Source organism: Chiloscyllium punctatum, chromosome 14, assembly GCF_047496795.1.
Source record: "Chiloscyllium punctatum isolate Juve2018m chromosome 14, sChiPun1.3, whole genome shotgun sequence".
Classification (NCBI taxonomy): Eukaryota; Metazoa; Chordata; class Chondrichthyes; order Orectolobiformes; family Hemiscylliidae; genus Chiloscyllium; species Chiloscyllium punctatum.
In genome coordinates this window covers 45,454,660-45,468,500 of record NC_092752.1, presented here as the reverse complement: position 1 = coordinate 45,468,500, position 13,841 = coordinate 45,454,660, and the positions used below count along the sequence as shown (strand labels likewise).

The 13,841-nt window shown below is 42.2% G+C and overlaps 2 protein-coding genes across 7 annotated transcripts in view; one reads left to right on the top strand and one right to left on the bottom strand.

The window, feature by feature from the left end:
- The window catches only part of gucy1b1 (guanylate cyclase 1 soluble subunit beta 1), a 265,032-nt gene that overhangs the window by 12,737 nt on the left and 238,454 nt on the right, over window positions 1-13,841 (top strand). The gene's annotated exons all lie outside the window — the stretch shown is intronic.
- LOC140485769 (uncharacterized) overlaps window positions 1-13,841 on the bottom strand; it is a 179,239-nt gene that overhangs the window by 149,798 nt on the left and 15,600 nt on the right. For all 6 annotated transcript variants that reach the window (XR_011962430.1, XR_011962431.1, XM_072584290.1 and 3 more), the window contains exon 2: window positions 8,384-8,463. Coding sequence is in view for 4 of the 6 variants with exons in the window: in XM_072584290.1 (XP_072440391.1) it covers window positions 8,384-8,463 (80 nt within the window). In the remaining 2 variants the exon portion in view is untranslated. The remainder of the gene's footprint in view (window positions 1-8,383; window positions 8,464-13,841) is intronic.

Here is a 13,841-nt window from a genome sequence, read left to right as displayed (position 1 = left end):
CAACCAGTCCACACCGCCCCTCCGAAGAGTAACCCACCCAGACCCACTTTCCTCTGACTGATGCACCTAACACTACGGGCAATTTAGCATGGCCAATTCACCTGACCTTCACATCTTTGGTCTGTGGGAGGAAACCGGAGCACCCGGAGGAAACCCACGCAGACACGGGGAGAATGTGCAAACTCTACACAGACAGTTGCCCAGGGCTGAAATCAAACCTAGGACCCTGGTGCTGTGATGCAGCAGTGCTAACCACTGAGCCACTGTGCTGCCCCAATTGTTCTGGAGAGATTGCAGAGACAATTTTCTAGAATGTTGCCAGATTTGCAGAATTGTAGATATGAGGAAAGGTTTCAGAGGTTTAGTTTGTTTTCTCTCTATGATTGAGGTATACAAATTGTGAAGGATAGAGATTGGGTAGATAGGAGGAACCTATTGCCCTTGGCAGAGAGTTCAAAAACCAGGAGTCACAGATTCAAGCTTTCAGAAGGATCAGAAGGCACACAAGGAAAGCCTTATTTACATAGAGGGCAGTGTGCATCTGGAATTCACTGCCTGAGTTGGTGATGGAGGCAGAAACCCAAAACACTTCTAAAAGTACCTAAATTTACCTTAAGTGCTGTAAACTGTAGGGCTTTGACTGTGTAAAGAAAGGTGAGATTGGAAAGATCGCTAGCTCATCATGGACAAGATGGGTCACTTCTGTGCTGTCTTATTTCTATGGTTCTGAAGTTACAGGTCACAGCTCCCTCCAACATTTTCCTTCTGCTATTCCAATTTGGTACTCCCATTGTGGTTTCAACAGAATTTAAATCAAGCTACATGTATCTCTATTCTAACTGCTCAGATGCCTTCGCTGAGATTCCTTAGATTTGGGAAGCTAGGAAGATACTGCTAAAAACTTTCTCACTCGTTCCTGTGCAAAACTCACACAGCTATCAGGACAGGAAGTAGCATTTAGGAGTCTGAACATGAGGGGAGGCAAGGGTCAGATGTGGAAATGATATGAGCAAAATTCCCACGTCCATTTCACCTTTCTTCACTTTTCTTCTCATGGTTGGCCCCACCCTGTGCTAGCTAAGACCTGGAGAGCAACTCACTTCACTTGAGTGAAGCACAAATGGTATTCATGTTAACTAGTCTACCATGTGGAGCCTTGTTGAATACCTTGCTGAAGTCCACATAGACAAAGTTCATCGCTCTGCGTTCATCAATCATCTTCGTTATGTCTTCAAAAAGCTTGAGTTAAAAATCACACAACACCAGATTATATTCCAACAGGTTTATTTGGGAGTACAAGCTTTCAGAGCGCTAATCCTTTACAAGCTCCGAAAGCTTGTACTTCCAAATAAACCTGATATTGTGTGATTTTTAAACTTTGTCCACCCCAGTTCAACAGGGGAACTTAGCACAAACAGCCAAGTTTCTGGTGTTGAGGCTGACTCTAATGCAACAAGGGGTACGTCGGCTTCCAAGAGATCAATTGTGTTAGGGGATTCTTTAGTCCGAGGCACAGGTTCTGTGGCCAGCAGAGAAAAAGCAAAATGGTGTGTTGTTTCCCTGGTGCCAGGATCAAGACAGGGTGCAGAATGTCCTCACGGGGTAGAGGGGCCAGCAAGAGGTCATTGTCCACATTGGAACCAATGATATAGGAAGGGAAAAGGTTGAGATTCTGAAGGGAGATTACAGAGAGTTAGGCAGAAATTTAAAAGGGAGGTCCTCAAGGATAGTAATATCTGGATTACTCCCAGTGCTACGGGCTAGTGAGGGCAGGAATAGGAGGATAGAGCAGATGAATGCATGGCAGAGGAACTGGTGTATTGGAGAAGGATTCACATTTTTGGAGCTTTGGAATCTCTTTTGGGGTAGAAGTGACCTGTACAAGAAGGACGGATTGCACCTAAATTGGAAGGGGACTAATATATTGGCAGGGAAATTTGCTAGAGCTGCTCGGGAGGATTTAAACTAGTAAGGTGGGGAGGTGTGGGACCCAGGGAGATAGTGAGGAAAGAGATCAATCTGAGACTGGTACAGTTGAGAACAGAAGCGAGTCAAACAGTCAGGGCAGGCAGGGACAAGGTAGGACTAATAAATTAACTGCATTTATTTCAATGCAAGTGGCCTAACAGGGAAGGCAGATGAACTCAGGGCATGGTTAGGAACATGGGATTGGGATATCATAGCAATTACAGAAACATGGCTCAGGGAAGGGCAGGACTGGCAGCTTATTGTTCCAGGATACAAATGCTACAGGGAGGATAGAAAGGGAGGCAAGAGAGGAGGGGGAGTGGTGTTTTTGATAAGGAATAGCATTACAGCTGTGCTGAGGGAGGATTTTCCCGGAAATACATCCAGGGAAGTTATTTGGGTGGAACTGAGAAATAAGATTACTTACAGTGTGGAAACAGGCCCTTCGGCCCAACAAGTCCACACCACCCCACCGAAGCGCAACCCACCCATACCCCTACATCTACCCCTTACCGAACACTACAGGCAATTTAGTATGGCCGATTCACCTGACCTGCACATCTTTGGACTGTGGGAGGAAACCGGAGCACCCGGAGGAAACCCACGCAGACACGAAGAGAACGTGCAAACTCCACACAGTCAGTCGCCTGAGGCGGGAATTGAACCCAGGTCTCTGGCGCTGTGAGAGTGCTAACCACTGTGCCACCGTGCCACCTTATTGGGATTGTATTATAGACCCTTCAATAGTCAGAGGGAAATTGAGAAACAAATTTGTGAAGAGATCTCAGCTATCTATAAGAAAAATAGGGTGGTTATGGTAGGGGATTTTAACTTTCCAAACATCGACTGGGACTGCCATAATGTTAAAAGTTTGGATGGAGAGGAATTTGTTAAGTGCGTACAAGACAACTTTCTGATTCAATATGTGGATGTACCTACTAGAGAAGGTGCAAAACCTGACCTACTCTTGGGAAATAAGGCAGGGCAGGTGACTGAGGTGTCAGTGGGGGAGCATTTTGGGGGCAGTGACTATAATTCTATTGCTTTTAAAACAGTGATGGAAAAGCATAGACCAAATCTAAAAGTTCAAGGTCGAAATTGGAGAAAGGCCAATTTTGACGGTATTAGGCAAGTATTAGGCTGATTGGAGGCAGATGTTCGCAGGTAAAGGGATAGCTGGAAAATGGGATAACGAGAATCCAGAAAAAGTGATACTCCTGTCAGGGTGAAAGGGATGGCTGGTAGGTATAGTGAATGCTGGATGACTAAAGAAATTGAGGGTTTTGTTAAGAAGGATAGATCGAGTGAATCCTTAGAAATGAATAAAGGAAGTAGGAATATACTTAAGAGGGAAATCAGGAGGGTAAAAAGAGAACATGACATAGCTTTGGCAAATAGAACTAAGGAGAATCCAAAGGGTTTTTACAAATACGTTAAAGGTCAAAAGGGTAACTAGGGAGAGAATAGGGCCCCTCAAAGATCAGCAAAGCAGCCTTTGTGTGGAGCCACAGAAAATGGGGGAGATACTAAATGAGTATTGTGCATCAGTATTTACTGTGGAAAAGGATATGGAAGATATAGACTGTAGGGGAATAGATGGTGACATCTGGAAAAATGTCAAGATTACACAGGAGGCAGTGCTAGATGTCTTGAAACGGGTAAAGGTGGATAAAACCCCAGGACCTGATCAGGTGTACCCGAGAACTCTGTGGGAAGCTGGAGAAGTGATTGCTGGGCCTCTTGCTGAGATATTTGTATCATTGATAGTCACAGGTGAGCTGCTGGAAGACTGGAGGTTGGCAAACGTGGTGCCACTGTTTAAGAAGGGTGGTAAGGACAAGCCAGGGAACTATAGACCGGGTGAGCCTGACCTCGGTGGTGGGTAAGTTATTGGAGGGAATCCTGAAGGACAGGATGTACATGTATTTGGAAAGGCAAGGACTGACAAGGGATAGTCAATATGGCTTTGTGCGTGGGAAATCATGTCTCATAAACTTGACTGAGCTTTTTCAAGAAGTAACAAAGAAGAGTGAGGAGGGCAGAGCAGTAGATGCAATTTATATGGACTTCAGTAAGGCATTTGACAAGGTTCCCCATGGGAGACTGATTCACAAGGTTAGATCGCATGGAATTAAGGGAGAACTAGCCATTTGGATACAGAACTGGCTCAAAGGTAGAAGACAGAGGATGGTGGTGGAGGGTTGTTTTTCAGACTGGAGGCCTATGACCAGTGGAGTGCCACAAGGATCGGTGCTGGGTGCACTGCTTTTTGTCATTTGTGATCTGGATGTGAGTATCGGAGGTATCATTGGTAAGTTTGCAGATGACACCAAAACTGAGGTGTAGTGGACAGCGAAGAAGGTTACCTCAGAGTACAACAGGATCTTGATCAGATGGGCCAATGGGCTGAGAAGTGGCAGATAAATGCGAGGTGCTGCATTTTGGGAAAGCAAATCTTAGCAGGACATATACACTTAATGGTAAGGTCCGAGGGAGTGTTGCTGAACAAAGAGACCTTGGAGTGCAGATTCATAGCTTCTTGAAAGTGAAGTCGCAGATAGATAGGATAGAGAAGACGGCGTTTGGTATGCTTTCCTTTATTGGTCAGAGTATTGAGTACACGAGTTGGGAGGTCATGTTGCAGCTGTACAGGACATTGGTAAGGCCACTGTTGGAACATTGTGTGCAATTCTGGTCTCCTTCCTCTCGGAAAGATGTTGTGAACCTTGAAAGGGTTCAGAAAAGATTTACAAGGATGTTGCCAGGGATGGAGGATCTGAGCTACAGGGGGAGGCTGAACAGGCTGGGGCTGTTTTCCCTGGAGTGTCGGAGGTTGAGGGATGACCTTATAGAGGTTTACAAAATTATGAGGGGCATGGATAGGGTAAATAGGCAAAGTCTTTTCGCTGGGGTCAGGAAGTCCAGAACTGTGCCACAGTGTGGGCGGCACGGTGGCACAGTGGTTAGCACTGCTGCCTCACAGCGCCAGAGACCCGGGTTCAATTCCTGCCTCAGGCGACTGACTGTGTGGAGTTTGCACATTCTCCCCGTGTCTGCGTGGGTTTCCTCCGGGTGCTCCGGTTTCCTCCCACAGTCCAAAGATGTGCAGGTCAGGTGAATTGGCCATGCTAAATTGCCTGTAGTGTTAGGTAAGGGGTAGATGTAGGGGTATGGGTGGGTTGCACTTCGGCGGGGCGGTGTGGACTTGTTGGGCTGAAGGGCCTGTTTCCACACTGTAAGTAATCTAATCTAATCTAATCTGATCTAAACTAGAGAGCATAGGTTTAGCGTGAGAGGGGAAAGATATAAAAGAGACCTGAGGGGCAATGTTTTCACGCAGAGGGTGGTACGTGTATGGAATGAGTTGCCAAAGGCTGTACAATTACAATATTTAAGAGGCATTTGGATGGGTATATGAATAGGAAAGATTTGGAGGGATATGGGCCGGGTGCTGGCAGGTGGGACTAGATTGGGTTGGGATATCTGGTCAGCATGGACGGGTTGGACCGAAGGGTCTGTTTCCATGCTGTACATCGCTATGTCTCTATGACTGGCACCTCCACATCACATCAATCAAGTTAGTGCACAAAGCCATGTTGCTTCATGGTCCAAAATGCTTGTTCGATATCTCACCCATCCCCCGCGGCCTTGCTGATCTTTAAGAGGCCCCATTATCTCCTTCATTATTCTTTTGTCCTTCGTGAATCTGTGGAAACCCTCAGCTGAACATAGGTGCTGTGTCTTGAAGAGTATTGATGAAGAGGAAATTCAGCAGGAGCAGAAAACATTTAAGATTTTGCTGCTCTATGACTGGAGACAAATGAGAGGTATTTATCTCTATTGTGACTGCCAGTGCTTTGTTTGGCCTTCGTGCTAATGTTCATGGGAGAAAAATTAGTCTTTTATATGAAACATTGAATATGTAATTGAGCCAGCTGCATGCTACTCTTGCTAACAGGTTAGATTAGATGGAAAAAAGCAGAATTAACCATTTGAATAGAAAATTGGCAAGTGGGTAGGAGTCAGAGGGTTTTGGTGGAAAGATGTTTTTCACACTGGAGCCTATGACCAGCAGTGTGCCACAGGGATCAGTGTTTGCTCCACTGCTTTCTGTCATTTATATAAATGATTTGGATATGAATATGAGGTATTGTTAGTGATTTTGCTGATGACACAAAAATTGGTGATGTTGTTCACAGCAAAGAAGATTACCTCAGAGTACAACAGGACCTTGATCAGATGGACCAATGGGCCGAGGAGTGGCAAATGGAGTTGAGTATAGATAAATGTCAAGTGCTGCATTTTGGTAGGGCAAATCAGGGCAGGGCATATACATTTAATGGTAAGGTCCTGGGGAATTTTGCTGAATAGAGGAATCTTGGAGTGCACGTTCATCGTTCCTTGAAAACGGAGTCACAGGTAGACAGGGTAATGAATAAGATATTTGGCATGCTTGCCTTTACTGGTGAGTGCATTGACTGTAGAATTGGGAGGTCATGTTGTGGCTGCACAGGACATTAGTATACTGCATTCAGTCCTGGTATCCTTGCTATAGGAAAGATGTTGTGGAACTTGAAAGGTTTCAGAAAACATTTACAAGGATGTTAACAGGGTTGCAGGGTTGGAATAATAGGGAGATGTTAAATAAGGTTGGTTATTATCTCTGGAGCATCGCAGTCTGCAGGGTAACCTTATAGAGGTTTATAAAATCATGAGGAGAGTGAATATTCAAGGTTTTTCTCTCAAGGCTAGGGATCTAATGTGAGATGAGAAAGATTTGAAAATTTTTGAAAAGCATCTGGATGGGTACATGAATAGAACAGGTTTGCAGGCATATGGCCAAATGCTGCAAATGGTCATAGATTACTTTAGGATATCTGGTCGGCGTGGACAAGTTGGACCAAAAGATCTGTTTCCATGCTGTACATCTCTATGAGCAGATTGGAGACCATCTGTCTGTTGCTGTAACGATTACTTATGATTGCAAAACACCATCTAACATCTATCAATTACCAATCTTGGCAGTTCCATTAGAGTGCCTTAACAAAGGAGAAGTGCTCTCTTTTGAGAAGTTGTATCCTGTTGCCAAAGTCCATGAAGGACCTGAGAGAGATGACCAGCTGGGAAACTGAATCTTGGGCTCTCAGCAATTAAATTTCCTGAGTTGCCTTGCTTCCCACACCCAGGAGTGGGATAAAATTCCACACAAGACTCAAGCTGTAATTCAGCTTAACTGTTAGAATGTGACTTTGAACTTCATAACTGCAAAAGAAGCTACGGGCTATTTAAGTATTGACAATGGCAGTGAACTGTCAATCAAACCAAAATAGATACATTATTAAGTGTTAATAGTGTAGCAAGTCACTGAATTTTCAGTCATGACATGGATATGAGATAGGAGATACCTATAAAAGTCACCAATGTTTGTTATCACACACAATACTTCATGGACTAAATTGAAAACGTGGTGGAAATAGAAATTCAGACTAGAAGGAAACGAAGAACTCTTTTATACTATATTTCGAGTAGCTGGTGAGTGTTCTTTCTTGCCACCATTTTGAGGAGGTCAAGAGATAGTGTGTTGCGATTAGAACAAGGGCAGCCAGGTAGACAGTGTAGAATATAAGATCCCTGATGACTGGGGCTGTTAACCTGGTCCAATCATCTGACAGATATAAACATGAATCTCAGGGGTTCTGTTCACATTGGGTTCTGGCTCTGGATCATAGAATCCCTACAGTGTGAAAGCAGGCCCTTCAGCTCAACACGTTCTCACCGACCCGCCAAAGAGTAACCCACCCAGAACCATTGCTTACTCTATACTTACCCCTGACTAATGCACCTAACATGCACATCCGTGAACACTATGGGGCAATTTAGTATGGCCAACTCACTTAATCTGCATTTCTTTGGACTATGAGAGGAAACCGAAGCACCTGAGGAAACTCACGCCAACACGGGGAGAATGCACAAACTCCATACAGTCGCCCATAGCTGGAATCAAATCCGGGTCCTTGGCTCTGTGAGGCAGCAGTGCTAACCTTTGAGCCACAACATCACAAACTATGTATGTGGAAATAACAGGTGATTAGGTGATGGGATACCAGTCTTCATGATTATTTCAGAGTGGACATGTAAACACTGACATTATATTTTTGACTAAAATCATCATGGAAACTCTGTAAATAAGCAGTGGAATGGGACAAGAACCAATCATCTGTGGGTGCCGGATGTCATTGTGAGTGAATTGGAAAAGAAGCCAATGATGAATAATTTCTGGCTAAAATTAAACAGCCAAAAATGAAAGAAGGCAACCATAGTCCCACCCTTCTGAATGATGGTATAGAGATGCTAGAGAAGGATTGCATGATTCCCAAAGTCAAAACATGGAAATAATTTTTATTTTGTTCATTACCTTCTATTCGTTGATTTTTCAGATGATTCTGTTTTTTGAATCTTGACTTCATTCCATTGTACCTTGGATTGGTCTTTTGCCTGTCACATGAAATAGTGAACAATGTAATTCTTATCAGTTTTATTTATGTACCAAAAAATGAAGATAAATGTATGAGTCTTTTGGTATATCATAAAATGGACATCAAACGAGTCAAGTTTTTGAATTCTCTCTTTAGTAAAATAATTAATTTTTTTTAAAAAGGGGTGTTTTTTATAATTCGAAACATTTGGATCAGAACTTTCCTTCCTAGGATGGGAAACAAATTTGAAGTGTTTCTGGGTGAGCAATAATCATCCTGATTTTCATGGAGAAAGACCACTGATTGGTTTCAGCTTGGGTTTTCACCTCAATGAGCTGCCACAGGGACAGGAAGGGCTGTGTCAAGCATACTCAGACCTGTCAATGTGTTTCTCTTCCCCTGCAAACTTTTGCCATTTTATTGCTGCTATATCTGATTAAAGTCATGTGGCGATTTTGTAATTTTACTACCAAATTCTGTATAAAGACAGCTTGTTTGTCGCAATAAGGAGAGTAGATTAGAGTGGTGCTGGAAAAGCACAGCAGTTCAGGCAGCATCCGAGGAGCAGGAAAATTGATGTTTTGGGCAAAAGCCCTTCATCAGGAATACAGGCAGAGAGCCTGAAGGGTGGAGAGATAAGTGGAGAGGAGGAAAACTTCTTCAAGGCAGACATCCTTGCAAGAGGATTCACATTAAGGTTAAAATCAACAACGTAAAAACAATGACTGCAGATGCTGGACTGCTGTGCTTTTCCAGCACCACTCTAATCTAGACTCTGGTTTCCAGCATCTGCAGTCATTGTTTTTTTACCTAATAAGGAGAGTAGCCTGAGAGAACTCTTAGGGGTAACAGCTGGTGCCGTGACTCTGCTAATGGTTTTAGAGCCTTAGTCTCAAGCCTGGCTTGTAGCTATCTATGCTATAGTGTAACATTGATGCCATTGATAAATAAAGGTAATAATTTAAATTAAACTGTCTGTAAGAGTTTTACATCCCAGACTACGATCTTCAGGACGAACCATGACAGACTTACGGGTTGAGTCCAGGCATTCCCTAAGACGTCTCGAATAGGTACTTTCACAGTTTGGCGCTGCGAGCAGGGATCCAACAAGTGATACATGTGAGTGAAACTGGAAAAGTGGAGATTCATCTAAAGATCAGACATGAGACCAATGGGCCCACACAAGATAAGATTATAACTTGGTTGTTCTCTGTCTGCATTTTTGCGTGTGGCTTCCTCCATTTCACACTCACACACCCTGACAGAACCTAAAATAAGATCATTTAAATAAGCAGTGAAAATAGAGACCTTGTGAAGGTAAGAGACAATGCTAAGAATTTTGTGAAGGTATACAATAAATAAAATAAATATGGGTGTGACCCCCGAGAAGATAGAAGGCAAATGTCACTTAACAGAGATACTGAGTATGGATCCTAATTATGAGAAATAATTAAAGTGCAGCTGCCTACCAGAATAAGGACTGGCCTCTGGGAGGCACACATGATCTAAATCTACTTATGAAAGTTGAACAAGAGATATGGAAACAAGGTTGGGGGAGTAAAAAGAAAGAAGCCAACTCAGTGTGGAAAAATGTAACCAAAGAAAAATGGTAAAAATCCATGCAATCATCATGGAGACAAAACTGTATTAAAAAGGCATCAGTACATTAACTGAGGAAGGATTTAAATTAGATTGGACAGAACTAAAATGCAAATGTGAAGCACATGATTTAGAAACAGAATTGGAGTTGGCTAGAGAAAAAAATACCAAACATCAAAGGCAGAGAACCACAACTTAGTCTGAAATACATCCCGAAATGTTTCCTGTTCTCCATCTTGGACTACCCTAAATGTTCAGTAAAAGAATAAGGAAGAAATATGTAAAAAACAATGGGAATTCAGTAAAGATCAGAATAATCTTAGGAGATTTCAATTATCATGAGACTAATTGGATAGATAAGGCAGGTAAAGTGAATAAAAGAGTAGAGGTACTACCACTTACATAGGACTCCTTTTAACCTCAACAAGCTATATTTTATCTTCCAAACCCCACAGGCAGATTGTCAGGTTAATGTGTCCTTAAAATTCAATGTGGTGCCATGGATGCATGCCCAGTGGCTATCTGTCTGACCTCACACCATTTTACCAGCAGCAGAAGGGGTAGTGGTAGACCCAAATGTCTGTTAATCAATTCATGTGGGAGATTTATGCCAACTGTTCTGCCAACATTTCACTTGACAGTCATGTGGTCTGTCATTGGTGGGGAGTAAGGGGCTTGGTGGTGGGAAGGGACAGGGGAGTAGAGTTGTAAAAGTCCCAGCAGTCCAGGCAAGGAATTGTAGCAAAAAAGGTGACCACAGCATAATATGCCTCAAGATAATGAGTTCAGAATAAAACTTCAGAAAATAAAACTAACATAAATGCCACCCAGGTAAATAGTGTGGTGAAGAAGGCATATGGTGTACTGGCTTTTATTGGTAGAGGAATTGAGTTCTGGAGTCCTGAGGTCATGTATAAGACTCTGGTGCGGCCGCATCTAGAGTATTGTGTGCAGTTTTGGTCGCCATACTATAGGAAGGATGTGGAGGCACTGGAACGGGTGCAGAGGAGGTTACCAGGATCTTGCCTGGTATGGTAGGAAGATCGTATGAGGAAAGGCTGAAGCACTTGGGGCTGTTTTCATTGGAGAAAAGAAGGTTTAGGGGTGACTTGATAGAGATGTACAAGATGATTAGGGGTTTAGATAGGGTTGACCATGAGAACCTTTTTCCACGTATGGAGTCAGCTATTACGAGGGGGCATAGCTTTAAATTAAGGGGTGGTAGGTATAGGACAGATGTTAGGGGTAGATTCTTTACTCAGCGAGTCGTGAGTTCATGGAATGCCCTGCCAGTAGCAGTGGTGGACTCTCCCTCTTTATGGGCATTTAAACGGGCATTGGATAGGCATATGGAGGATAGTGGGCTAATGTAGGTTAGGTGGGCTTGGATCGGCGCAACATCGAGGGCCAAAGGGCTGTATTTTTTTTTCTATGTTCCAAATTGCCAACCAACAATATAGAACAGCAATGGGAAATATATAAACAATGTTCAAAGAAAACAAGAAATACATGTCATGAAAAGGAAAGAAACAAAAACAAAATCTCTGAGATTCCATGAATAAATATACTGATATAAAAGGGAACAATTCAGAATCTATGAATGGCAGAGCATCTGGAAACTCAGATGAACAGAGGAATCTTGATGTGTTTTTTCATAGATCCCTAAAATTAGCACAACCTGGTAATTGGGTAGATATGGAGGCATATTGGGCACTTAACTTATTAGTTGTGGCAATGATTATCAGAGGCAGGAAGCCCTGTTCAAGCTGAACAGAACTTTGGTTAGGTCATAGCCAGAGTACTATTTGCAGTTTTGGTCACCACAAATTAGGAGTGATGTGATTGCACTGGAGGGGTTGCAGAGTATATTCCCATAATGTTGCCTGGAATGCAGTATTTCCAATATAAAGACAGAGACATAGAGATCTACAGCATAGAAACAGATCTTTCGGTTCAGGTCGTCCATGCCAACCACACATGTATATTCATCTGGTCTCATTTGCCAGCACTTGTTCATATCCCTCTAAAGCCTTTTTATACATGTAGGCATCTAGATATCTTTTAAATGTTGTAATTGGACCAGCCTCGACAAGTTCCTTTGGGAGCTCATTTCATACATGCGCTACCCTCTGTGTGAGAAAGTTGTCCTTTAGGTCCTTTTCAAATCTTTTCCCTCTCACCCTAAATCTATGCCCTCTAGTTCTGGATATCCCCACCCCAGGGAAAAGACCTAGTCTATTAACCCTATCCATGTGTTACGACACGGCGGTGATCCCTTCTACTAATTAAACCAAACACGCAGAAAAGCCCACTTTGCCCGGTAATCTGTTAAAATATGAGTGACAGAGAACTCCCAAACTCCAACATTTAAAGAAAATAAATAAATGTATTCCTTAACTCAAAAAATGAACATTCAACAATGGTTATTCACAACTCTAAACACCTCCTTCTCTTAACTGCTTGTTATCTGCCTCCAACCCCTTAACAAAATGCAGTTCCAATAATAGCCCTATTAAAATTGCATCAATTTAATTTTAAAATCACACAGCAGCTGTCATAGCTGGTGTCCTCCTCCTGTCAGCTGAAGATCTCCCTGGGTCGTCCTCTGTCTTTTACTGCAAAGATGTTTAATGTAAAAAAGATACTTTTGATCAAATGTTTTTGAATGGCAGTCTTTCTGAATGGCAGTTACTCTCTCTGACATTCAAAATGTCTGCTTCTTTATACCTCAAACATCAGATCATCGAATTGGTTCAAGGTTAGCAAAAACAATAAATTCAAACTCTATTGGGTTTTAGTATCCTCAGGCATAACTTAAACTGATTGATTGAATTCATGGTGTTATCAAACAGCAACAGACTCAGGTAACTATTTCACAACCAAATGTTACATATGTTCAATTATCCAGTACACGAAGACTGCTAGCTAGTCATATGACAGGTACATGTAGGGTCTCAGTGAAAAGCAGCATTCACTTTCTCTTAAAGGTGTAGGACATATTTTCAACTTTCTAACACCTACCCCCTTAAGAAAAAAAAATGAACTATCATAATGAAAAGATGGTTTCACTTTTTTCCCTAATTCTTAATCCCATTATAGGACAATAATCTAAGCTCATATTACTTTATGTACACATTGATATAACACTGATTTTGGTTCAATATTATCGATAATTTATCCTCTAAATACATGGTAATGCATCTGCTATCACATTTCTGTGACCTGCAACACACACAGTTTGTAAATTAAATGTCTGTAACGTAAAACTCCAATAAAATAGTCTCATATTCTTTAAAGTGTTCCAAGAATCTAAGATTGTTATCCATGTATGCAACAGTCTCTGACATATTGTTCATCATATAAACATTAAGATGTTGTAAGGCCAGTACCAAACTCAATAATTCCTTTTCGATGGTAGAGTATTTTCTCTGGTAGGTGCTGAGTTTCTTTGAAAAGTAACCAATTGACCATTCAATTCCATCATCATCTTCCTGTAGCAGTACAGCTCCAACTCTTATATCACTAGCATCAATTGCATCTTTGAAGGTTTTCAAAACATTTGTGTAGCTGAAACTAGGGCAGTAGTTAGTATTGCTTTTACATTCTTAAATGCCTCCTGGCATGGTTCTGCCCAACAAAATTTTGTGTTCTTCTTCAATAAATCTGTTAGCGGTGCCACTATGCTGTTGAAGATTAGAACAAACTTCCAGTAGAATCTGCTTTGTATCAAAAATTGAAGCACTTCTTTCTTCGAGGTTGGTCGTAGAAATTCCTCCCTATGGGTATCAAACTTAGCTA